The 26,849-nt window shown below is 36.3% G+C and overlaps 1 protein-coding gene across 3 annotated transcripts in view; it reads left to right on the top strand.

Moving 5' to 3' along the window:
- SLF1 (SMC5/6 complex localization factor 1) overlaps nucleotides 1-26,849 on the top strand; it is an 84,307-nt gene that overhangs the window by 4,808 nt on the left and 52,650 nt on the right. For all 3 annotated transcript variants that reach the window (XM_025924248.2, XM_086717873.1, XM_086717859.1), the window contains exons 2-5: nucleotides 6,760-6,873; nucleotides 7,034-7,109; nucleotides 8,473-8,713; nucleotides 21,124-21,286. In XM_025924248.2, the coding sequence (XP_025780033.1) occupies nucleotides 6,760-6,873; nucleotides 7,034-7,109; nucleotides 8,473-8,713; nucleotides 21,124-21,286 (594 nt within the window). The remainder of the gene's footprint in view (nucleotides 1-6,759; nucleotides 6,874-7,033; nucleotides 7,110-8,472; nucleotides 8,714-21,123; nucleotides 21,287-26,849) is intronic.

Raw genomic sequence — 26,849 nt, 5'->3', positions numbered from 1 at the left:
TTAGCCCTTGATCCTCCGTACCCCAGAACATATCACCCACATAAAACTTGACCCTTCTTATAAGGACTTTGAATTATTTGAGTCATTAGTAGTTATTAAACCAGTATTATATAATCCTCTCTTTGGGCTTATTGGCATATCAGGCTGTTGTTTCTTGTTTTCTTAATCCTGCAGGGTCATAGGAAGAATCATTAAACCACTGATTTAATAAATATAAATAACACTACTCATGTATCTATAAATGTCCTTTTCTATGTATACAAATATCAATTTTTTCATGTATCTGTATGAATTATATCAGTGATCCTGCCCATAAGTTTGTCATAGGATTATAGTATTAAAAAGCATTGCTAAATCTATTGTAAACTTTTACTTAAACTAGAACACTTGCTAATAGGATGCTACTCGATTAGGTTAATGGAATTTATTTTTATTTTTTTTTCATGTTTATTTATTTTCAGAGAGAGAGAGAGAGAAGGAGGGGGGGAGAGAGAGAGAGAGAGGGGAGAGAATTCCAAGCAGGCTCTGTGTTGTCAGTGTGGAGCCTGATGGGGGGCTGGAACTAACAAACCCCATGAGACCATGACCTGAGCCAAAATTGAGTCTGGATGCTCCATCGACTGAGCCACGCTGGTGCCCCCAGAATTTGTTTTTAAAAAATTGTGCTAGTTAGTTTGTGCCATCGCTAGGATTCACACTTCTGTGAAAGTTTAGCTAATAGCCCAGTTTTTCTGATAAACTTGTAAATAAGTGCCCTGTATTTTTGTTTTTTAACATTAGTATTTGCATAATGTTTGAATCAGGACATGCTGTTATTTCACACTTCCCTTCTTCTTGCTTGTTTAGTTTCAGTTTCATTTTTAATTGTTTTTCAGAGGAAAGAAATTGCTTTAAAAGAGCTTTCCTGATTTCTATTAAGTAGTTGGTCCTGTTTTCATTTTACTGTGGACTCTTGCTGTGATAGAAAATGCTGTTAAATATACAAAATGGATGTATTTATTCCACTGCAAACAAAGTATGATTTAAGATGAAAAGTTTGCATGATGCACATCCAAGTCATTTAATAATTTATACATCAAAATGTGCGAAAATGCCAATAATCATAAACATTCCGGGGCCCCTGGGTGACTCCGTCAGTAGAGCACTGGACTCTTGATTTTGGCCCTGGTGATGATCTCATGGTCGTGGCATGGAGCCCAGCGTCTGGCTCCATGCGGAGTGTGGAGCTTGCTTGGGATTCTCTCTCTCTTCTCTGCCCTTCTCCCCAACTTGCATGCTGTCTCTTTCTCTAAATAAACATTAAAAAAATAATAAAAAACATTCCAATTATAGAATAGCTGTTAATTAACTTGATCGAAAAGAGGAATATAGTATTTTTCCCCCTTGTAGTTCTATATAACATCTAGTTCTCAGGAAGCAGAAGAATAAAAATTTAAAGGACAATCTTTAAATAGAACATTCTGGATAATAATGTTACAGTGATTTTGTATTCATTGCTTTCTGTATGTATATTCTGATTATTTAACAGTCTATATATGTCAATATTTTAGAAAAGCCAGATGAGCAAAATTTTAGGTTTTTAAAGCTAATCAGCCTCTCTTTTGGCAACATTTCTTCGAATAGCCTACTAAATAGCTTTTTGAATCTTTAAAATACATAAACAAAATAAATGTAGTAGGTAATATAAATATGACTAAAACACTTGTGTTCCTCTGATAAAAGTGGCTCTCAAGAAATATAAAAAGTTAGATTGCTTTTCCCCTAGAATACCGAGATGATCTTCACCAGTATTTTGAATCTCACTTACCTAATATTTGTTAAAGGACCTACCATTTTCTTTTTGTTTGTTTTAATTCTTTTTTATTATTCTTTGGGGGGCACCTGAGTGACTCAGTTGTTAAGCATCTGACTTTGGCTCACGTCATGCTCTCTTAGTCCATGAGTTAGAGCCCTGTGCCTGGCTCTGCCCTGACAGCTCAGAACCTGGAGCCTGCTTGGGATTTTGTGTCTCCCTCTCTGCCCTTCCCCTGCTCTTTCTCTCTCTCTCTTTCTAAAATAAACATTAAAAAAAAAAGAAAATACCAAGATGATCTTCACTGGTGTGTTGAATTTCACTTACCTAGTATTTCTTTTTTTTTTTTAGTTTGTTTTTTTTTTTTAACATCTATTTATTTTTGAGAGACAGAGAGAGAGACCACAAGCAGGGGAGGAGCAGAGAGAGAGGGAGGCGCAGAATCCAAACCAGGCTCCAGGCTTCAAGCTGCCAGCACAGAGCTCAACGTGGGGCTTGAACTCATGGACCGTGAGATCATGACCTGAGCTGAAGTTGGCCACTCAACCAACTGAGCCACCCGGACACCCCACTTACCTAGTATTTCTTAAAGGACCTACCATTTTCTTTTTTGCTTGTTTTTTTAATTGTTTTTTTAATTCTTTTTTAATGTTTTTATTTAAATTTCAGTTAACACAGTGTAATATTGGTTTCAGGTGTACGGTATAACGATTTAGCACTTCCTTACAACACCTGATGTTCATCACAAGTGCGCTCCTTATTCCCTATCACCTATTTAATCCATCCCCCACTCCTTTCCCCTGTGGTAACCATCATTTTGCTCTGTATAGTTAAGAGTCTGTTTTTTGGTATGCCTCCCTCTCTCTTTCTTTTTTTTTTTTTTTTTTTACTTTGCTCATTTGTGTTTCTTAAATTACATCGATGAGTGAAATCATATGGTATTTGTTGGTCTCTGACTTATTTCACTTAGCATAGTACTCTCTAGCTCCACCTATGTCGTTGCAAATGGCAAGATTTCATTCTTTTTTATGGCCGAGTAATATTCCATTGTATATATACCACATCTTTATCCATTCATCAGTCTATGTACACTTGGGCTGTTTCCATAATTTGGCTATTACAGACAATGCTGCTATAAACATTGGGGTACATTTATCCCCAATAAAAAATTAGTATATATATATTTTTATTCTTCGGGTAAATATCTACTATTGCAATTGCTGGATCATAGGGTAGGTCTATTTTTTACTTTTTGAGGAACCTCTATACTGTTGTCCAGAGTGACTGCACCAGTTTGCATTCTCACCAACAGTGCAAGAGGGTTCTGCTTTCTCCACATCCTCACCAACAGCTGTTGTTTCTCATATTGTTGATTTTAGCCATTCTGTCCTGTGTGAGGTGATATCTTATAGTTTTGATTTGTATTTCCTTAATGATCAGTGATGTTGAGCATCTTTTCATGTGTCTCTTGGCCATCTGGATGTGTTCTTTAGGAAAATGTCTATCATGTCTTCTGCCCATTTTCTAATTAGATTATTTGGGGTTTTTTGCATGTTGAGTTCTATAAATTCTTTATATATTTTGGATACTAACCCTTTATCAGATATTTCATTTGCAAATGTCTTCTCCCGTTCCTAAATTGCCTTAGTTTTATTGATTGTTTACTTTTCTGTGCAGAAGCTTATTTTGATGAAGTCCCAATATTTTATTTTTGCTTTTGTCCCTTGCCTCAGGAGACCTATCTAGAAAAAGGTTACTGCCTCTGTTCTCCTCTAGGGTTTTTATAGTTTCAGGTCTCACATTTAGGTCTTTCATCCATGCTGAATTTATTTTTGTGTCCTGTGTCAGAAAATGTTCCGGTTTCATTCTTTTGCATGTTGCTGTCCAGTTTTCCCAGCATCATTTGTTGAAGTGACCATCTTTTTCCCATTGGATATTCTTTCCTGGTTTGTCAGAGATTAGTTGACCATATATTTGTTGATTCATTTCTGACTTTATAGTCTGTTCCACTGATGTGTCTATTTTTGTGCCAGTACTATACTGTTTTGATCACTACAGCTTTGTAATATAACTTAAGTCTGGAACTGGGAAGCCTCCAGCTTTGCTTTCTTTTTCAAGGAGGACCTATCATTTTTTAAAGGAAATTTGCCTGAAGGATTTATTTATATCCATAGAATTAATAGAAGCAGCATTTCTCCCTACTTGTGGTCATATGCCTTGTAATCCACTTGTGGCTTTATTCTACATGTGTTAATGTGTTCTGCATCAAACTGAGTCATTGTTTCAAGCAGCAGAGCATATTCTTTGTAAAGTTTTTTATATATTACCAGTCTATATAAGTGGATATTATCACTCAGCAGCTATGTCATATATCCCATAAACATGGTTAAAGAGATTTATAAGAAGTTCCTTCTGCAAGAAGCCACTTATAATTTACTGAGTGTTGGTTGTATTTTCATGAGTGGTTTTTCATATGATAACAAGCCCTGTTTTGTGCATTTTACAATTTTGTACCAGAACCTTTTAACTTTAAAAAAAATGTTTCATTGAGGAACCTTATCCTTAGAGACACATTCTTTATGTTAAGTATCTTGATTTTTAGGATTTTAAAGGGTTAATGCATTACATCCCTTTCCCTCTTTTGGAGCCACTAGAGAAATAAGAAAATTCATTATTTTGGGGCCAAAATACCAGCTTTTTTACTGATTAAAAATTGGTTTGGAAGAGTTAGCTTTGTGTAATTCAAGTGTGCTTCTTAATACATAATCTCAGAATTCATTTACCCACCACACTGCAGGATTACTACTGGCAGTTTCTTGGGACATGTCAGAAAGCATTAATAGGAACTTGTCTTTGCAAGAGGGTGGTCCAGCAAAGCATACATATCCAGTTAGTTCTCTCAGGTAACTTCTCCTCCCAAAGCAAGGAGTGATGAAGGGTAGAGAGAAACCAGGCTTATTTCCAGCTGAAGTTCTTCCTCTTAGAAACCTTAAACAAAGAAAATGAAGCTTCACTCATAACCCTGAATAGTGCTTTTAATTGTTCACAGTGAGACTTTCTTTCAGGTTTTACTCAAGAATGAATCTCGACTTTTACTTAAATACATATATGTATGTATAGTTCATATATATTTAGTACCTATATACGTTTGGTCTTTGACAGTAGACTTTCTATAAAGAACACTTGTCTTATACTCGTCTTGTTCTATGTAACATTTGTCACCAGCTGTCTGTTACTATTCGCGATTCGCGGCCTCAAACAGGTATAATTTTTTAGTTTCCTTTTAATTGTCTTTAAAGGGTCAACTGCTTTTGCTCTACGGCATTAATTAAACACTAATTTAGAGCCATAGTGACATAATTGTTAGAGAAATGAAAAATTACCGATTTCTCTAGTCCCTGCTTTCTTCATCTATAAAGAGTAGATTTTCTATATGATACTATCTAGTTCTGAAGTTCTGATGTCATGTAAACAAACAAAATTCTGTATTCTAATTAAAAATACTCGGGGCGCCTGGGTGGCGCAGTCGGTTAAGCGTCCGACTTCAGCCAGGTCACGATCTCGCGGTCCGTGAGTTCGAGCCCCGTGTCGGGCTCTGGGCTGATGGCTCGGAGCCTGGAGCCTGTTTCCGATTCTGTGTCTCCCTCTCTCTCTGCGCCTCCCCCGTTCATGCTTTGTCCCTCTCTGTCCCAAAAATAAATAAAAAAACGTTGAAAAAAAAATTTTTTTTAAATACTGTGAGGGCGCCTGAGTGTCTCAGCAGGTAAAGCATCTGACTCTTGATCTCAGCTAAGGTCTCAGAGTTTCTGAGTTCAAGCCCCACATTGGTCTCAGTGCTGGCAGCACGGAGCCTGCCTGGGATCCTCTCTCTCCCTGACCCTTCCCTGCTTGTTCTCTCTCTCTCTCTCAAAATAAGTAAATTAACTTTTTTAAAAAAACATTTAAAAAAATAAATAAAAATACAGTGAGGTGTAATCTTTTTTGCTTAATAAATGTGCCTCTTCAAAAACAAAATGTTTTATGAATAACATTTAAATGTAGATTAAGGTTCCTATTAAAATTAAGGTTCCTATTAAGGTTCCTATTAAAATGTAGATTAAGGGGCGCCTGGGTGGCTCAGTTGGTTAAGCACCTGACTTCGACTTCGGGGCCCAGGTCATGACCTCACAGTTGGTGAGTTCGAGCCCACATCGGGCTCTGTGCTGATGGCTCAGAGCCTGGAGCCTGCTTCAGATTCTGTGTCTCCCTCTCTCTCTGCCCCTCCCCTGCTCTGTCTCTCTCTCTCAAAAATAAATAAACATAAAAAAATAAATAAATAAAATAAACTTGAAAACTGATTTTTTTTTTCAGTTTATTTTGTAGGTGATGAAACTAACATATAGCAGAGTTAAGAAATGTATATTGGGAATAAAATCCAGGTTCATTGTATGTACCTACTATACTAAGTTACTTGGTGTAAATGATGTGGGACCATAAGTTTTATCATCTCTACTTACTTACACATACTCTCAATATATATCCATAAGCACCTTAAAAATTGTTATAAGGTAAGATTAGGTTTCATTGTCCATATTGTACTTGTTGCATAAGACCTTAACAAAAAGAGTGCTTTTAAAACGAAGCTAGTATTATTATACTAATATTGTTTAAATATCCCCTTCTGAAGAATTGTATTCATTCATCAGTGTTTTAGTGTCAAGTGATGTTCTGATGGAAACTTTCAGTGTTCAAGATAGAAAAAAAAAAATCTATTTACAGTTGTATTTTGAGAAGATAACTTTATAAACCAATTTCTATTGAACATAAGCAATCTTAACAGTGGTATTGACAATATAGCCTTAGATGTTTAATTCTTTTTATGTTTAAGTTTTATTTTTTTTTATTTTTGCACTCATAGTTAAAAAAATAATGTCAATCCTGTGAATAATATCTTTAACATATTTTATCTTTATGTGTATATATGTTAGATGGAAGATGGTGCTCCAAAGCATATCATCCAGATGACGGGATTTAAGATGGAAGAAAAGGAAGCTCTAGGCAAATTGCTTTTAAAACTAGATTGCACTTTTATTAAGAGTGAGGTGAGTACAGAAACTTACCAACTATTTAAAATAGAATTGAAAAATAATATTGGCCTAAGAATGATAAAATGTCCTCCTGATATTATAAGAATAAAATAAATGTGCTATAAAAGAAATCTTACCTTAGTAATGTTTCTTCACTTGGATTTTTTTCTTCCAGAAATACAAAAATTGTACACATCTTATAGCTGAACGTTTGTGTAAAAGTGAAAAGTTTTTAGCAGCTTGTGCAGCAGGTAAATTAACTAATTTCCTCCTTGAATGAAAATCTTCATGTGAAAAAAGAAGTACCTTCATCACCAAAAGATAGTATGCTTATTATATCAAATAAATGTGGTTTTTCCTGATATTTTTCTGAAAATATGTTATAATATTTTTTTGTTTTATTTTTCTAAGGAAAACTTTGTAACACACGAAAATGTATCAAAGAGGCATAAATCCTTAACTTTACCAAAGACTTAGTGTTTTACATAAATGTTTTATGTCAGAAAAAAAAAATTAACAAAAAAGATAGGCACAAAATGCCAAAAAAAAAAAAAAAAAAAAAAGCTTTTCTTGAGGCTTCAGTGAACTGTTCTAGTCAAGTTTTCTTTGATCTGTCGTTGAAAAGAGACTTTGTTCTCCTTCTACTGCCTCTGTTCCCACCCGTGCTATGAAGCAATGATCACGCTGTTTTGTTTTTCTAAGATTTTATTTTATTTATTTTTTTTTTTTTAATTTTTTTTTTCAACGTTTATTTATTTTTGGGACAGAGAGAGACAGAGCATGAACGGGGGAGGGGCAGAGAGAGAGGGAGACACAGAATCGGAAACAGGCTCCAGGCTCCGAGCCATCAGCCCAGAGCCCGACGCGGGGCTCGAACTCACGGACCGCGAGATCGTGACCTGGCTGAAGTCGGACGCTTAACCGACTGCGCCACCCAGGCGCCCCAAATTTTAATTCCATAAGTCCAACTTGGGATTTAGTGTCCTCCCTTCTATCTTTGTCATCCTTGATGTTCCTTTTATTGTTTCTTTTACTGTGATTGACCTGGCATGTCATCAGTCCACTAATTTTCAGAAAAAAATTTATTATTTTTTAGAGTAACTCACCAAAAGGATACTTGGATTTATTTTTATATCTGAAAATGAAAACCTATACTGTCCATACTGTTGAAAACAATTATTGATGCCCAGTTAAAGAAGGTGCAAGAGTGTTTGTAAATTTCTTTTACAAAGTGTAACATTGCTGTAAACATCATTGCAAAAGTTATTAGCATAGGAGGAAAAATATAAATCTCAGCCAAATTGGTGAATAGTAATAGTAGACATAATTTAAGTAATACCACATGTATTTTATTAAGCCTTGGGTTTGTATTTTCTTCAGTAATGTTTTTAGACTTAGAATTATTATGGGAAAAATTACATACAATGTTCAGTGACATTGTAACCCTCTACCAAAAATTTGGGGAAACAAACATAATTCAAAGATCGTGTTGGCAACATAGCCTAAAGGTCTCATGTTGAAAAAGGTCAAACTTTATTTGATATTTAGTCCTTATTGTTTACCATTCATTAGAACCAAAATTATTTTGTGACTGACAGTTGATTTGCTTTCTAGGAAAGTGGGTACTAACTAAGGACTACATAATTCATAGTGCCAAAAGTGGCAGATGGCTTGATGAAACAACTTATGAATGGGGCTATAAAATTGAAAAAGACTCTCATTATTCGCCTCAAATGCAATCTGCACCTAAAAGATGGCGTGAAGAGCTGAAACGCACTGGTGCTCCAGGAGCCTTCCATAGATGGAAAGTTGTCCTCCTTGTTCGAGCTGATAAACGAAGTGATTCTCTTGTAAGGTGAGATGAGTTCAATCTCATGAAAGCTAAAGCAATGAACAAAAAAAAAACAATTTTGGTTTGCATGAATACCTTTTTGAATTTCTTTGAAATTTGTGATTTAGTCCAATTGAGCTATGATGATTTACTCTTTAAACTCAGAGTTAAGTCATTCTGTACATTTAAGTAAATGTGTCTACTAGAACAAAATCTATTTTATAGTATTGATTTAGATTACTCTTGGGGTTTCTGTTTAACTTTCCATGTTATTTGTTTTGGGTAACTCAAGCAAAATAAAACTTAAAAGATTTTGATTTTAGTTTTGAAGCAATTTAAATTTTTATAAGTATTACTGAGGTGTTTTCTGGGTCTATATAGTGCAGGCTTCATGGTTCATACTGTTTCCTTTGTTTCTTCCTGTTTTTTACATCGTATTTTTAAAAGTCTTCTGAGTAAACTGTATTCTGGGACTGTGATAACTATTAGGGGTGATGCAAGGGCCTTTTGTCACCTGTACAGAAGTTTTATTTATAGGTAAGTAAAATGTATACATTTTAAGTATACATTTTGATGAATTTGGACAAATTTATATACCCATGTTTCCCCCCCCACACCCACACTACTCTCAAGATCTGTAACAATTATGTAATTCTACAATGTTCCCTTGTGTCATTGCACATTTAATTTTGCCCCACCAATGTAGGACAACCATTAACTTCCTTTGTGTCACCCACCACACATTAAATTTGTCTTTTTTTTTTTTTTAACTTCATGTGAATGGAATTCTGTATATACTCCTTTTATATAGTTTCATTTGCTTAACTCATTATTTTTGAGATTCATCCAGGTTATTGTATCATCCAGGTTCATTACTTTTTGTTGCTTAGTAGTATTTCACTTAGCAGATGTATTGCTGTTTATTCACCCATTGATAGACATTTGTTTTTTGTCTTTGTTTTTGTTTTTTTCATTTGTGCTAATATAAACAAAGCTGCCATGAACATTTGAGTACAAGTCTTCATGTATATTTGTTTTTATCTCTCTTGGGTAAATACCAAGAATGAAATTGCTGACTGAGATGGCAGTTGTATATTTAACATTATAGGAAAATGCCAAACTATTTTCTGAAGTTGTGTAAGATTTCAGTTGCTGTGCAATTACTTTGACACTGTTGTCCAAATATCACTTGACTGTAGTTGTGTATTTCTGGGCTTTTTACTCCACTGGTGTCTGTGTCTGCCTTATACCAAAAACACACAGTTTTGGTTCCTGTAGCTTTATAATGAGTCATGAAGTCAGGTGGAGCGAGTCCTCCAAATTTGTCTTACTCAAAATGTTTTTGGTGGTTCTGGAATATTTATTTCCTTATACATTTTAGAACCACCTTGTCAATTCCTACAAAAAAAAAAAACAGCTGGGATTCTGATTAGGATTTTATTGGATCTATAGGTCAAATTGGGAAGAATTGAGATCTTAACAATACTGAGTTGTCCTACCTATATACACCATATCTCTCCAAGTCTTTGATTCTGTCATTAAGGTATTACAGTTTTCATATAAATATTGAACATATGCTGTTGCATCTGTTGAGATAATCAGCATTTTTCCTTTACTCTGTTAATACGGTAAATTATTTTGATTATATGTAATTCCAGTTAGTTACATACAGTGTAGTATTGGTTTCAGGAATAGAATTTAGTTATTCGTCACTTACAGATAACACCCAGTGCTCGTCCCTACAAGTGCCTTCCTTAGCCCGTTTAGCCCATCCTCCCTCCTACTTCCCCTCCAGCACCCCTCAGTTTGTTCTCCTTAGTTAAGAGTCTCTTATGGTTTGCCTCTCCCTATTTTTATCTTAATTTTATTTTCCTTCCCTTCCCCTACGTTAATCTGTTTAGTCTCCTAAATGCCACACACATATGAGTGAAATTATGATATTTGTCTTTCTCTAACTGACTTGCTTCATTTAGCATAATATACTGTAGTTCCATTCATGTCCTTGCAGTGGCAAGATTTCATTCTTTTTAATGGCTGGGTAATATTTCATTGTATGTGTTTACCAGATCTTCTTTATCCATTTATCAGTTGATGGACATTTAGTCTCTTTCCATAACGTGACTATTGTTTATAGTGCTGCTATAAATATTGGGGTGCATGTGCCCCTTCAAATCAGTATTTTTGTATCCTTTAGATAAATACCTAGTAGTGTAAGTGTTGGACCATAGCGTGGTTCTTGCTTTAACTTTCTGAGGAACCTCCATACTGTATTCCAGAGTGCCTGCGCCAGTTTGCATTCCCAACAGGTAAGCAGGTTCCCCTTTTCCCACATCTTTGCCAGTATCTCTTGATTTGAGTTATTAATTTTAGCCATTCCAATAGTTGTGAGGTGGTATCTCATTGTGGTTTTGATTTGTATTTTCTTGATGATGAGTGATGTTGAGCATTTTTTCATGTGGCTGTTAGCCATTTGTATGTCTTCTTCGGAGAAGTATTTATTCATGTCTTCTGCCTATTTTTTTACTGGATTTTTTGGTTTTTTGGGGGTGTTTGATAAGCTCTTTTTTTTTTTTTTTTTTAATTTTTTTTAACGTTTATTTATTTTTGGGACAGAGAGAGACAGAGCATGAACGGGGGAGGGGCAGAGAGAGAGGGAGACACAGAATCGGAAACAGGCTCCAGGCTCTGAGCCATCAGCCCAGAGCCTGACGCGGGGCTCGAACTCAGGGACCGCGAGATCGTGACCTGGTTGAAGTCGGACGCTTAACCGACTGCGCCACCCAGGCGCCCCTGATAAGCTCTTTATAGGTTTTGGATACTAATTCTTTACTAGATAATGTCATTTGCAAATATCTTCTCCCATTCTCTAGGCTGCCTTTTAGTTTTATGGATTGTTTCCTAGCTGTGCAGAAACTTTTTATCCTGGTGAAGTCCCACTAGTTCATGTTTGCTTTTGTTTTCCTGGCCTCTGGAGATGTGTCTAGTAAGAAGTTGCTACAGCTCTGGTCAAAAAGATGGTTGCCTTTGCTCTCCTGTAGGATTTTGATGGTTTCCTGTCTCACATTTAGGTCTTTGATCCATTTTGAATTTATTTTAGCGTGTGGTATAAGAAAGTGGTTTAATTTCATTCCTTTGCATGTTGCTGTCCAGTTTTCCCAACACTATTTGTTGAAGAGACTATCTTTCCCATTGGATATTCTTTCCTGCTTTGTCGAAGATAAGTTGACCATATAGATGTGGGTGTATTTCCGGGTTTTCTATTCTGTTCCGTGGATCTCTGTGTCTGTTTTTGTGCCAGTGTTATACTGTCTTGATGACTACAGCTTTGTGATGTAACTTGAAGTCTGGAATTGTGATGCCTTCAGCTTTGGTTTTCTTTTTCAACATAACTTTGCTTATTCAGGTTCTTCTCTGGTTCCATACAAATTTTAGGATTGTTTGCTCTAGGTATGTGAAAAATGCTGGTGGTATTTTGCACTGGGGATTTGCACTGGTATTTTACACTGGGGATTGCACTGAATGTGTAGAATGCTTTCAATAGTATAGACATTTTAACAATATTTGCTCTTCTGATTCATAAGCGTGGAATGTTCTTCCATTTCTTTGTGTCATCTTCAGTTTCTTTCATAAGTGTTCTATAGTTTTCAGAGTACAGATCTTTTACCTCTTTGGTTGGATTTATTCCTAATCTTAAGGTTTTTGGTGCAGTTGTAAATGGGATCAATTTCTTAATTTCTCCTTCTGCTGCTTCATTATTGGTGTATAAAATGCAGCAAATTTTCGCACATTGATTTTGTATCCTGCCACTTTGCTGAATTCGTGTATCAGTTCTGGCAATTTTTTGGTGGAGTCTTTCAGGTTTTCCAGATAAAGGATCAAGTCATCTGCAGAGAGTGAGAGTTTGACTTCTTCCTTGCCAGTTTGAATGCCTTTTCTTTTTGTTGTCTGATGGCTGAGGTTAGGATTTCTAGTACTATGTTGAACAACACTGGTGAGAGTGGATGGCCCTTTCTTGTTCCTGACGTTAGGGAGAAAGCTCTCAGGATTTCCCCACTGAGGATGAGAGTAGTTGTTAGTCTTTCTATTATGGCCTTTATGATGTTGAGATACATTCCTTTTATCCCTGTTTTCTTGAGGGTGTTTACGAATAAAAGGATGCTGTATTTTGTCAAATGCTTTTTCTGCATCTATTGAGAGGATCATTTGGTTATCGTTTCTTTTATTAATATATGACATTGATTTATGATAATTCTTTTAATGTACTCTTGGACTTGCTAGTATCTTGTAGAGAATTTTGTTTTGATGTACATCAGGGATATTGGTCTGTAATTCTCCTTTTTAGTGACTTCTTTGGTTTTGGAGTCAAGGAAATACTGGCCTCATAGAATGAGTTTGGAAGTTTTCCTTCTGTTTCTGTTTTTTAGAATGGTTTTGAAAAAATAGGTAGTATTTCTTTAAATGTTTGGTAGAATTCCCCTGGGAAGTCATCTGGCCCTGGACTCTTGTCTGTTGGGAGATTTTTGATTACTGATTGAATTTCTTTACTGGTTATGGTTCTGTTCAAGAACCAGCTATTAGTTTTATCTATCTGTTCTACCTTTTTTTTTTAATTATTCCTATGTGATTTATTTCAGCTCTAAATTTTATTATTTCCCTTTTTCTGCTGGTTTTGGGCTTCATTTACCGTTATTTTTCCCGATCCTTTAGGTGTAAGGCTAGGTTGTGTATTTGAGACTTTGCTTCCTTTTTGAGGAAGGCCTGAATTGCTATATACTTCCCTCTTAGGACCGCCTTTGCTGCATCCCAAAGGTTTTAGACTGTCATGTTTTCATTTTCTTTGGCTTTCATGTATTTTTTAATTTCTTCTTTAATTTTCTGGGTTAACCCATTCATTCTTTAATAAGATGTTCTTTAACCTCCATGTATTGGTGGTCTTTCCAAATTTTTTCTCGAGTGACTTCAAGTTTCATAGCGTTGTGGTCTGAAAATACGCCTGATATGATCTCAGTCTTTTTGTACTGGTTGAGGCCTGATTTGTGACCCAGTGTGAATCTATTCTGGAGAATATGTGCACTTAAAAAGAGTTTGTATTCTGCTGCTTTAGGGTGAAATGTTGTGAATATATGTTAAGTCCATCTGGTCCAGTGTGTCATTCAAAGCCATTATTTGCTTGTTGATCTCCTTAGATGATCTGTCCATTGCTGTAAGTGGGTTGTTAAAATCCCCTGCTATTATGTGATTATCAATGAATTTCTTTGTTATTAATTCATTTATACATTTGGCTGCTTTCAATTTAGGGGCATAAGTATTTACAATTGTTAGATCTTCTGGTTGTATATACCCCTTTATTATGACATAGTGCCCTTCTTCATCTCTTATATAGTCTTTTGTTCAAAATCTAGTTTGTCTAAGTATGGTTACTCCAGCTTTCTTTTGATATCCATTAGCATGATAAATGGTTCTCCATCCCCCCCCCCACTTTCAATTTGGAGGTGTCTTTGGGTGTAAAATAAGTCTCTTGTAAGCGCATATAGTTGGGTCTTGTTGTTTTTGTCCATTCTGATATGCTGTGTCTTTTGATTGGAGAATTTAGTCCATTTATATTCAGAATAATTATTGATAGATATGAATTCAGTGCTTTTGTATTCCCTGTAAAGTCACTGTGCCTATAGATTGTCTCTGTTCCTTTCTAGTCTTTGTTGCTTTTGGTCTCTTTCCCCATCCAAGGGTCCCCTTTAATAATCCTTGCAGAGCTGGTTTAGTGTTCAAGAACTTTAGTTTTTGCTTGTCTTAGAAACTCCTTATCTCTCCTTCTATTCTCAATGATATCGTTGCTGGATAAAGTATTCTTATGGCTGCATATTTTTCCCCTTTAGCATGTTATGTGTATCATGCTACTCCCTTCTGGTTTGACAAGCTTCTGTGGATAGGTCTGCTGCTCACCTTATGTGTGTCTACCTTTGTCTGTTAAGGACCTTTTGTCCCTAGCTACTTTCAGAGTTCTCTCTTTATCTTTTTATTTTCTAAGTTTCACTATAATGTATGTTTTGGTGTTGACCTGTTTTTGTTGATTTCAAGGGGAGTTCTCTTTGTCTCTTATACTTGAATAATGCCTGTTTTCTTCCCCAGATGATGGAAGTTCTAAGCCATAACTTGGTCAAATAAACTTTCTATCCCTTTTTCCAGCTCTTCTTCTGGGACTCCTATGATACAAATCTTACTGCATTTTAGAGAGTGACTTATTTCTTGACCTCTCCTTTTTAGCTTGGTTCTTTTCCATAATTTTATCTTCTATTTACCTATCTGATTCTCTGCATCTTCCATTCTCATTGTAATTATATCCAGTAGGATTTGCATCACAGTTATAGCATTTTTATTTCTACCTGAGTAGTTTTTAGGTCTTTTATCTCTACTGCAAGGGTTTCTCTGGAGTCTTTTTTTTTTTTTTTTTTTTTAATTTTTTTTTTTTTAACGTTTATTTATTTTTGAGACAGAGAGAGACAGAGCATGAATGGAGCAGGGTCAGAGAGAGGGAGACACAGAATCTGAAACAGGCTCCAGGCTCTGAGCTGTCAGCACAGAGCCCGACGCGGGGCTGGAACTCACGGACCGCGAGATCATGACCTGAGCCGAAGTCGGCGGCTTAACCGACTGAGCCACCCAGGCGCCCCATCTCTGGAGTCTTCTATGATTTTTTTCAACTAGCTGGTGTTCTTATCACTATTGTTCTAAATTCTTGTTCAGGTATATCACTTATATCTGTTTTAGGCAAATCCCTGGTTTTAGTTTCTTCCTGATCTTTCTTGGGAATAGAATTCTTCTGTCTTAACATCTTGTCTAGGTCTCTGTCTTTTACATGGTATATAAAAACTTGTTTTGTTTTCTGCTCCTGAGTGTAATGCTATATTAAGAAGGGGGATATACACTGTCCAGGGCCTGGAGCTTTAAGAAGTGTTTCTGGTATATGCCCTGTGCACTCTGCTATTGTGATTTGGCTGTTCTTTTCCCCAGGTCAGTCCTTTGCAGAGTTCCTCTTTGCTTGTAGTGGGGAGTGTTTGGACCATTAACAAGGTGTGCTTTGATTCGTTTGTTATAATAAGCCTGGTTAAAAAAAGGAAAGAAAAGTCTTCTACAAAAACTAGAGCAGGAAAAAGAATAACAATAACAACAACAACAACAAAAATGGACAAGCAAAAAGAAAATGGACAAAAAAAAAACAGATTCCACAGAAAAAGAAAGCAAAAAAAAAAAAAATCCAAAAAAACGAGAAAAGGAAAGAAACAAAAAACAAATGAACAAAGAAATTATAATCCTGATTCAAAAAGAAAAGAAAGAAAAAAAGCCTGATCTTATTTCCACCAGAACTGAAGCTGACGCTTTGGAGCACTCTGTGATCAGTAGACTTGGTGCATGTGGGGGTCCTTTATTGGTCCTCTGGGGGAGAGGCCAGCTGCGCTGTCTAACAATCAGACCGGCTCCTGTAAAGATTTCCCTATAGGGCACAGAAAAGTGAGTTTTGATGTATGTGGCTCCAGCCTCTACTGGCAGCACTATGTTGCTTGCTGAAGTCTGACCATGCTGGTGGGTGGGAAAAGATGGCTTCACCTGCTCTCTGGTCCCTGGGAAGGAAAGCTTGCACCTGCTGCTGTTCAGGAAGCCCTCACAAGTGTACATTCTCCTCTTCTGTGTCCCAGGCTTCCATCAGATCCCTGCCCTCAACCCTTCTATGCCTGGGCCGTGGACATGCCCAGCATCTAGCTCTCCTATGTTTCATCTTTGGCACAGAACTGAGATTCAAAATTGCAAATCTTCTTACTTTTTTTAATTAAACAAATTTTTAAATATTTATTTATTTTTGAGAAAGAGAGACAGAGCATGAGCTCAGAAGGGGCAGAGAGAGAGGGGGAGTCACAGAGTCTGGAGCAGGATCCAGACTCTGAGCTGTCAGCACAGAGCCCAACACGGGGCTTAAACTCACGGACTGCGAGATCACGATCTGAGACGAAGTCGGATGCTTAACTGAGCCACCTGGGCACCCCAAAACTCCAAATCTTAAAGGACGCAACAGGGCATGGACTTGCTCCACCTTGCGGTGATGTGCCTGGTGCCATTCTGTTGCAGAAAGTAGTCCCTTGGCTGGGCAGTCCCATGGAGGTTAGAGAGAAGCACAGCAAAAAGCTGTGAGCACTTTAACCACCTTCTGTACACACTTCTGTCTCTGTCATAGGAAGGTTGCTTAAAGGTGCCAGCCAGGTCTTTTGTCCTTGTAGAGGCAATATACAGTCTTCCAAATGTACTCCAGGTAGGGGAACTTTCTCTCCCATTGTGACCCAGGGGATCCCCCCATCATGCTGACCATTCCCAGTCTTCCCGTCTTTCTCCCCAGAAGCACTGCTGCCCACCCAGATCTACTCCAGCGAATGGCACAAACTTCCAGAAATTCAGAATTTCAGCTCCACTATTGCAGAAACTTGGGATAGTCAGTTCCTCTTGATTCCCCCATCAGTGGTTTTGGAGGAGTGCTTTTCTTGCGCAAACCCAACAACCTACTCTCTCTCCTCTCTGTGAAAAGGCCTCCCACCTCCTGCAGCATTGTGGCTTTTCTCTCTCCCCGTTCCCCTCTCCGCACCGCATACCTGCCACATTCTCTCCTTGATGTTATATAGAATCTTCACTTAATCCGCAGATTGATTTCCTAGGTGTTCAAAATGATGTGATGTTGATGTAGCTGTGTTCCGGGGACGAGACTTCCAGGGTCTGCCTAGTACACCACCATCTTAACTCCTCCCCTGACCAATTTAAATGTTAAACCAAATTTGTATTCCTGAGATAAACTGTACTTCATCATAGTGTAGTATCCATTTTTAATAATTGCAGATTCTTCAGATATTTTAAAAATTTTGTGTCTTCAATGTGCAAAACTGACAACTGTAAAAATATATAAACTACATATCATGGATTTTTTTCCCTCCCTAAATAGGAATGAAGAAATGGATGCTCACTCTGACCATTTCTTTTCAGCATTTTGCTACAGGTACTAGGCAATATAGTAAGACAAAGAGAGTAAGAGGAATGGAGTCAGATATAAAGAAATAAAAATGTTGTTATTTCTAAAAGGTATGGTCATATAATAAATAATTTACCCAGAAAAGCTGTTAGAACTAATTAGTGAATTCAGCAAGATGACGGGATAATAAGTCACTGTACAAAATTAATGGTGTTTTTATATTCTAGTGATGAACAATTGGAAATTAAAATTTAAAAATATATTACTTTTTTTTTGGCAATTTTTGTGTGTGTGTGGGTGTGTGTGTATTATTTTCTAATTATTTATGTCATTTGCATGGGGTTCTCTGAGCTTCTTGGACATGTAGTTTTTTTTTATCTTTTATTAACTACGGAAAATTCTCAGCCACCAAGTTTTAAATTCTTCTGTTGGGTTCTTTTTCTTGCACTCTGTTACCTTTGTTTAAGACCATTTAATTCATTTCCACAGTTTATGCATGTTCTGTTTTGTTTTTAACTTTTTTTCCCATTTTTGTGTTTTCAGTTGGATAATTTCTATTGACCTATCATCAAGTTCATTACCTTTTCATTTGTTTGCAATCTATTCATTAGCCTGTCAAAAAGATTATTGTTTTGACAGTAACTTTTATTTCTATCAGTTTTTTTTTTTTTTTTTTTTTTTTTTTTTTGAGAGAGAGCATGTGCATACACCTGCACAAGTGGGGAACTGCCAGAAGGAGCAGGAGGGAGAATCCTAAACAAGCTTCACACCCAGTGCAGATATCGAGGCAAACCTTGATTCCATGATCTTGGGATCATGGATCATTTTTAAACTATTTTGTTTTCTTTGTTTGTTTGTTTGTTTATTTATTTATTTTGAGAGAGAGAGAATAGGGGAGGGGCAGAGAGAGAGGAAGAGAGAGAAGCCCAAGCAAGCCCCGCACTGTCAGCACAGAGCCTGGTCCTGGGCTGGATCTCAGAAACCGTGAGATCATGAGTCAAGAGTCAGTCGCTTAACCAACTGAGCCACCCAGGTTCCCCTCTACCATTTTTAATGTACCCTATGCACAGTTCCTAATCTCTTAATGCAATTTGATCACTTTATCCATTGTATAACATTTCAGTCATAGTTATTTTAGTGTTTTTTTTTTTTTTTAATTTTTATTTATTTTTGAGAGAGAGACGTAGAACGTGAGCATAGGAGGCACAGAGAGAGAGGGAAACACACAGAATCTGAAGCAGGCTCCAGGCTCCAAGCTGTCAGCACAGAGCCGGACGTGGGGCTCCAACTCATGAACCGTGAGATCATGACCTGAACCGAAGTCAGAGGCTTATTAACCCACTGAGCCACCCAGGCGCCCCACAGTCATAGTTATTTTAAAGTCACTTTCTGGTAATTTCAACAAGTGAATCATCTCTCTATGCTTTATATTGCTTTGTCTCTTGACAGTGGTTTGTTTTTCTTGCTTTTTGTGTATGTCTTTTTTATTGCATGTTTAGATATCACAGTACAATAGGGGCTGAGGTAAATACTTCTATCCAACAATGGGCTTCCATTTTCTGTAAAGTAGTTAGTATGGGTAGTTAATCTTGTCAGTCGTTGAGCAGGCACTGGGTTTTGTTAATGCTATAGTTACTTCAATGCATCCTTTCTGATTACTCCAGCAGTAGATGGAATACAGTTTCTTTGTCCTTGGCATGGGACCTGGGTTGCTGGAGGGGTTTTAATCAATGTTTCTCACTTTCAGCTTTCAATAGTCCCTGCATTGCTAGGTCACAGAAGGACTCTGTCATCATTGTCTCCCTGTCTTGCTTGTTACTAATATCTAGCTGGTTGGGGGTAAGAGTGGATGTGTTTTTGGTTCTGCTAGAAAGACTTCAGTCTTTTTCTTTTTCTTTTTTTTTTTTTAAAGTAGGCTCCATGCCCAGCTTGGAGCCCAATGTGGGGCTTGAACTCATGACGCCAAGATCAAGATCTGAGCTGAAATCAAGAGTCAGACACTTAATCGACTGAGCCACCCAGGCACCCCTGGATATGCTTCAGTTTTAAGCATTCTTTGTGTTCTTTGTCTCTGAGGTTGGGACTTTGTTAATATTTGTGTCTCAGTCCCTCATGGCAGAGAAATTCTGCCTTGTGTGTGTTGTTAGGGTTTTGACAACAGAATTTCTAGCCTATGTCCCAGTATTAGATCTTTGCTTTCTATTGATGCAGGAACCTAGGTTTGGCTGGCATTTTTTCTGTCCCTTCTGCAGGGACAAATGGCTTTTGTTTCTGTTTCTTATCTAGAAATAGTGAATTATTTTTTGGGTTGTGCAGCAGCAGATTTTCCTGTTCCTTTCCGAAAGGCGCATGGGTTTTACTTACACTCTCCCAACAGAAGCTGTGCATCTTTTCCTGGGTTCTGAAAGTATAAGACTTCTTACCTTTACCACATGACTTAAGATGTTACCTCATATGAGAGAAGAATCCAGGGAAGTGGACCTAGTTTTAGGTCTATCTCTTGATGGCAGCCAATCCCCACTGAGCCACCTGTGCTACGAGTAGGGACTCCCATTGGTATCTGCCCTAATTCTTTTTCATAAATGCTTAATAGAGGCCTATGGCAAAGAGCTTGCAACTGACTGCACACTTTGCTTGAGTCACTTACTCCCAAATATTATAAGTTGTCATGGTACTTGCACTTGACTCTTAAATTTGTTAGAATTTTATCTGATTCTTACTACTTTTATGACAGCTACTTCTCTCTAGCACCCTGGTAAAATGAAATAGTTTTGACTGTCCATTCTCTTCACAAAGGGGCTTATTATTATCACTCTTAAGGAAATTTAAGTTTCTTGGTTGGCTTGTTACCTCAGTTCTCTGATAGGTTCGTGAAAGGTTAAAAGTTCTGTAGATTATTTGGCTTTTTCTTATTGTTAGGTAATAACAGTGTTCTCTTGTGGCTTTCTATATCCTGGGCACAAGTAGAACTTTCATGAAACTTTGGGGATGTTAAAAGTTAATCAAAAACTAATTTTTTAAAAGAATGCTGGCAACTGTAGTTCCTTTTTAGTGGTTTAGAATGATTTCCTTGGAGGTATGTTGCCTTCTGAGGTAGCTACATCCCTAAACTTCTTTCATTATTCTTTGGACTTAAGGAGGTGACTTTTCCTTAGGGAATAAAGTCAGTATTCTTGATTCTTAAAAATATTTCCCATATCAAGAAATGGATAAGCAAAAAGAATATCATGATTTCTTCAACATCTTTGAACAACTTATAATTTAAGAAATCACTATAGTACTTATTCTCCATGACACTCACATAGCCCAGGGGCACTTAATTCTTTCAGAAAGTTCTACTCCTACTCTAAGGAAGTAATTGATTTAGATGATGTGACTGAATATACTTTAAAAAAATACTTTCTATACTATTTACATTTTTATTTAGAGTTCTGGAGGCTGGAAAAGCAAATGTTATTTTACCAAAAAGCTCACCAAGTGAAATAACTCACGTGATTGCCAGTAATGCAAGAATCAAGGCTGAGCAAGAAAAAGACAACTTTAAAGCTCCATTTTATCCAATTCAGTATCTAGGGGATTTTCTTTTAGAGGTAAGCAAAATAAATGGTAAACATTTTTGAGTGTTTATTTTATAAAATATTGATATTGTGAAATATGTTAAAAATTATGTTCTGAATTTTAAAAATACAATGATTAGAAATATGTTTGACCCTTGAACTGCACAGATCCACTTTATAAACAGATTTTTCAGTAAGTTGAGTACTATAAGTGTATTTTATTTATGATTTTAACATTTTTTTTCTTTAGCTTTGTTACAAGAATATAGTACATAATACATACAAAATATAAAATAATATGTTACTTAGCTACATATTGGTACAGTGTCTGGTCAACAGAAGCTATTAAGTCTTTGGGGGGCTGAAAGTTATATGTGGAGTTTGAACTTTGGCAGGAGGTGTTCTTGCCCCTAATCTCCACATTGTTCAAGGATCGGCTATAATTAAAATGACATATTCTTAAAGGCTATAGCTCTCAGTTTTTTAAATATTTGAGAATATTTCTGATAAATGTGAAAGAACCTTGCTTGTTAAATTCAAATTTGTGTTATTGAGTCTTTTAATTTTCAGTGCTCTAGTGATGTTTACTACAAAACAATTTTAGCATTTTAATGTCAGTATAAATAAAATAGCAGTATCATGTAGTATTACGTAAGAATTTGCAATTTTCCCATGGGAAAGGAGGAAGCTATTTCTAAGGATTTAGAAATACTGTTCTGTCCTATTCCTCTGCCTCCCTCTTCCCACTTTGTGCAAATACCACTTCTTAAGTTGTTTGAATTGGAACAGTCCTAGAAGGAATTGTCTGGAGATAAGAGTTTTTAAGAAGGGTCACTCAAGGTAAAAGAGAAACCTCAGTGTGTCTAAAAACTACACTTTGATCTTCTAGGAAAAACTGGCTCCTTGCATGTTAACATCTCAATAAATGCTATAACCTTTTACCTAATAATTTATATTAGAGACCTGGGAATCACCCTTGAAACCTTCCTTTCCCTGATTCCCCACATCTTGTCAATCACCAAATCCTATTGATTTTATTATCTTAAATACCACTTGAATCACTGTGCTTTTTTCTTCCTATATTAACATCATATTGAGTTCATCCTCTTTCCCCTGCCCTCCTGGAATAGACTCTTAATTATTCATCTTTTTACTCTACCTTTTAACTCTTGCTAATCTACTGATTACTCTTAACCTTTTCCTAGTCCATTCTTCTTCCTTCAGAAGGAGCAGCCAAAATGCTCTAAAACAACTCTAATTCTGTCACTGTCCTGTTTAACCCTCCAGTGGCTTTCCATTGCCTTTAGGATAAAGTCCTAAACTTGTAACAATGGCTTAAAAGTTCCCCACAGAATCCTTGTCAGTCCTGCCTTTAAGGCATATCCTGCTCTACTTTTCTGCACTCAGCTATCAATAACAAAACTTCCTTCTGCCTGAAAAAGCCTTCCCCGGTATTCTCTCACTCCCTGTGCCTGCGTGCCTTCTGTCCATTCATCATTCAAGTTGCAGTTAGAATGATGCCTCTTCAAGGAAGCCTCTCTTACCCTTTGCTAAAATAGGTTCACCTATAATTGTTCTCATAGCATTATTTTGCTTTATAGTTCTTACCACATTTGTAATTAATCAGCTGGCTGATTACTTGGTTAATGTCTGTTTTCCCCATCTAAACCAGAAGAACCATGTCATCAAGATGATGTCTGACTTTTCCATGATTATATCCAAGTCATCTTGTATAAAGCTTGGCACATGGGTTCTCAGTTTTATTAGGTAAACAGAGAAATTATGAAATATCTCTGAGTCTTCCAAGAGTAGATGTAATATATTACTCTAGAATTACCTTTCCCTACTGAGTAGCAGCAATGTAGATTGGAAATTTGACCTTAGTTCAAGGGATGGATCTGCTTGCACTATGGATGATCTCATTGTCCTTGATAATGATGGTTCTTGGAATGGGCATGTGAGCCAGTTTTGATCCATGAGACATGAAGAGTGGTATGTAAGAGTTTCTGGGAAGTTTCTTCATTCTTCTGAAAAGACCACCACTGGCATCCTGGCTCCTGCTAAATGTGAACATGGAATAATGTAACCTAAATTATTATTAGCAGCCAATTTTTGACCATGAGGAGAGGTAACCTTAGGAATAAACCAGCCTTGTAGATAGCAAAGTGTACAAACAATGTGGATCCTTACAGAGATACTTGAGTTACTAGATCAGTCAACACTAAAACCTGTCTTGGCCCTGGACCACATTACCATTCTGTGCTGTAAAACACGACCGTGTTATTTATATTACTTTGAATTGGTTTTCTATTACTTGCAGCCAAAAGCATCCTATCTGATCTACCTATCTGAATAGTTTAATGATAGCCTTTACTGTTAATAGAGTGAAAGCCATTCTTAACTAGTTTGGTAAAAGTATATAAATTTTTTTCTATGGAAAGAAATGAATAAAGTGTAAAATTTAATATGCTTTATCCATAGTCTTAGTCTTATTTTACTGCAGTAATATGACAGCATTCAGATTCAGTTGTTGAAATATTACAAGGCAGCAATAGTATACCAAGTAAAAGTAGCAAATAATCTATAACATAGATTTATTTTTAGAATATATTGTTTTATAAGTTCTAGATTAGGCAGCTGGGAGTTCATAGCCATTTATTCCAAATAAGGAAGGCATTTTGTGATCACTTATGATCAGAAAATAGTTACCTTCATTGTAGTATCTTCTTCTACCACTTTGTCATATAGCATATCACATTCCTCATTAGTTGGATTCTGAAGTGTCCTCTGAGAGTTGCCATGTAAAATGAGTTGAAAGTTACAACCAATTGATTTAAAAAAAAAAAAAAATGTTTTGTTTAACCTACTTATACTTATTTGGAAAGCTCCTGAGTAACAGAATCAGGGATCTGTTTATTTAGTTCAGGCTTACAGATCCTTATTGAAGAATTTTGATGTACCAGGCACTGTGCTGAGGAGTAGGGAAAATAAATAAGACCACGTGCCAGACTTCAAGGTGCTTACTATTTAGTTAGTGGTGAAAACAGTACATGGAAACTGTTAATTACATTTAGTGTATAGTGTGTATTGTACGTTGGCAAATTTAAGTACAAGGGATAGGTATTTAGAGAAACAGGTGACTAACGTATCTCAATTGTTTGGCCCAAAGAAGGCCTCACGAAAAAAGAGAAGATATTTAGGAATACTTAAAACTTCTTTTGACTATCAGCCTAAGAAAGAAAGTAAAAAGTGAACCACACAAAGTCTTAGAGAAATATAACAGGAACAATAGAAAAAACATACACTTTTTGTGGCAGATCAACTAATTTGTGACCCAGATGTATAGTTTATTAGTTTTCTGACGGTAGGAAAGTACTTTAACCTGAGACTGAATTTCTTTTTTTGTGCATCAAAGTTCATACTTTCTCCTTTTGGTTGTTGTGAAAACTATTAAAAATGTTACTCTGGACTAATATTTATTGAATGATTATTATGTGCCAGGCTCTGTGCTAAGCATTATTCATTCTTCCTTCCCTCCCTTCTTTCCTTCCTGTAGTCTCCATACATCATGGGCTCTAACTCATGATCCCAGTATCAAGAGTCAAATGCCCTTCTGACTGAGCCAGCCAGGCACCCCTGTATACCCTTATCTTATTTTAAACCTCATGTTCCTGTGTCTATGTATTATAGCCTCATTTTATAGTTGGTGAAATGAGGTAGAGTCATGTTAAATTATTTTTCCATGCTCCTACAACTGGCATGTGTCAGACCAAAAATTTAGAGTCCAGCACTCAGTAAAAAGACTTTTCTTGAACTCCCTTTCCTTTACTCATTTTGGGTATTAATAGATTTCCTTGATATTCACCTGGTCTCTTTCTGGGTATTAAAAATACTTAATTCTGTAAACAGTACTAGAACCAGTAGTCAATCATAAGATCTTGAGACATCATTTAAGAATCAGAGTATAAATAATAGTTAAGAACCATGTAGAGCACTCTTTCTCTACTTGACCTCTCTGATTCTTCATGTCTTCTCATGAAGTCATTCACGTTGTGTGGTAAATGCCATGGCTGAATCAAATAATAAGACTTGAAGACCAGAGTGTATCCATACCTAAGTGCCAAACAGTACACCCCATCAAATACTGAATCAGAAGTCAGGCCAACTGTTAGTGCACACTATGCTGCTCTCCTCCTAGATAATAGAATAATTTACTGAATAAGTAGGCTTTGGGTCATCTATCTGGAACATAGCATTATACTATATAAAAGAGACTAGATATAACCCTTTTTGCCTAGGTCATATAGGAGACAAACACTTAACACAATGCCTGGTACATAGTTGGCACTAAAGGAATATTGATAAAAAGAATTAAGAAATGAATATGTACAGATAAATAAAATAATTCCTATATATTTCATTAAAGTAGCCAGTTAGAGTATTGGTGGTTTGGAGAAAATTATACGTTGATCATTTGTTTAGCTCTATAAAAATATAGATGATTTTAAAAATCTTGTATATGCCGTGGTTTATCAGGTTATGATTTTTAATTGTTTAATTTATGTAGAGTACCTGCATTATAAATCTTAATTCACAGATCAGTGTATAACATCTGAAACAGATACATAAGTAAATATATTCAGGATTAGAAAACAGTATGTTCTTGCTAGTTGTTAATGATAATGGAATGTTGAGTATTCTGTTTTACTGGAATCCATGTGGGATTAATTCATTCTGTATTTTAGACATTTTTTGATGATCTGGGCTTGAGGATTTATCCTCCCATTGTCAACCAGGTAAAATTTAAAGCCAGATATTTACTTTCATCCCACTTCAAGGTGTGCTTGTACATTCAGAGTACTTCTTTCTTTCATGCCAGGAATAGGAAGGAAGAAAGGTATTCCTTTTTCATAGTTTTCGTTTTTACCTTCCTGAATAACTGAAAGATGTCCGTCAGGTACTCCCAGGAATTCTTCTCTGATTGGAAGATTGCAGCCTGCTTAAAGGACCGTCTGTATACACAGGAATCCCAGTACAAGTGAAAGGGAACCGAAGATGATACCATAGGCCTTACCCATTTCAATTTCTATCATAATTGTTTTTTAAGAGGACAGTGATTCTTTAGTCTCAGTGTAAAGGTAGTTAATCTCTGAATACTCTTCTGTAAGGGCATTGTGGGATCTGTTAGGAACTCATCTTTGCTTCCTTCTCTTTACCCCACTAAACTTTTAGAATTCTATGTATAGGTACATATGCAAATGTCTTTAACATTATTGGTAGGTGGTTTATGAATTCAGTTTGGATTTCTTGGCAAGAAATTTTAAATATTTGAGATAGAGTTAGGTAAAAATGATTGTTTATCTCTGTTCAAGTAAAATAGGAGCTGTGAATTCATCTGTTAAGCCTCTTTTCCTCTTTGTATGTAGTAGACTTTCCGATGAGAAGTCTTACCAGTAAAAAGCTGAAAAATTATCTGGCATGTAATCTATAATCTGAAACTTTTCTATCTATATTATACCTTTAACTTGGTCAGGAATGAGATAAATTATTTCTGTTCATGATTATTCATAAAAAGGATTAATTGTTGCTAGACCAA

This window comes from Puma concolor, chromosome A1, assembly GCF_028749965.1.
Source record: "Puma concolor isolate L17-30 chromosome A1, mPumCon1.1.hap2, whole genome shotgun sequence".
NCBI classification, from domain to species: domain Eukaryota; kingdom Metazoa; phylum Chordata; class Mammalia; order Carnivora; family Felidae; genus Puma; species Puma concolor.
The sequence above is the reverse complement of the archived record's forward strand: the minus strand, read 5'-3'. Positions and strand labels throughout refer to the sequence as shown.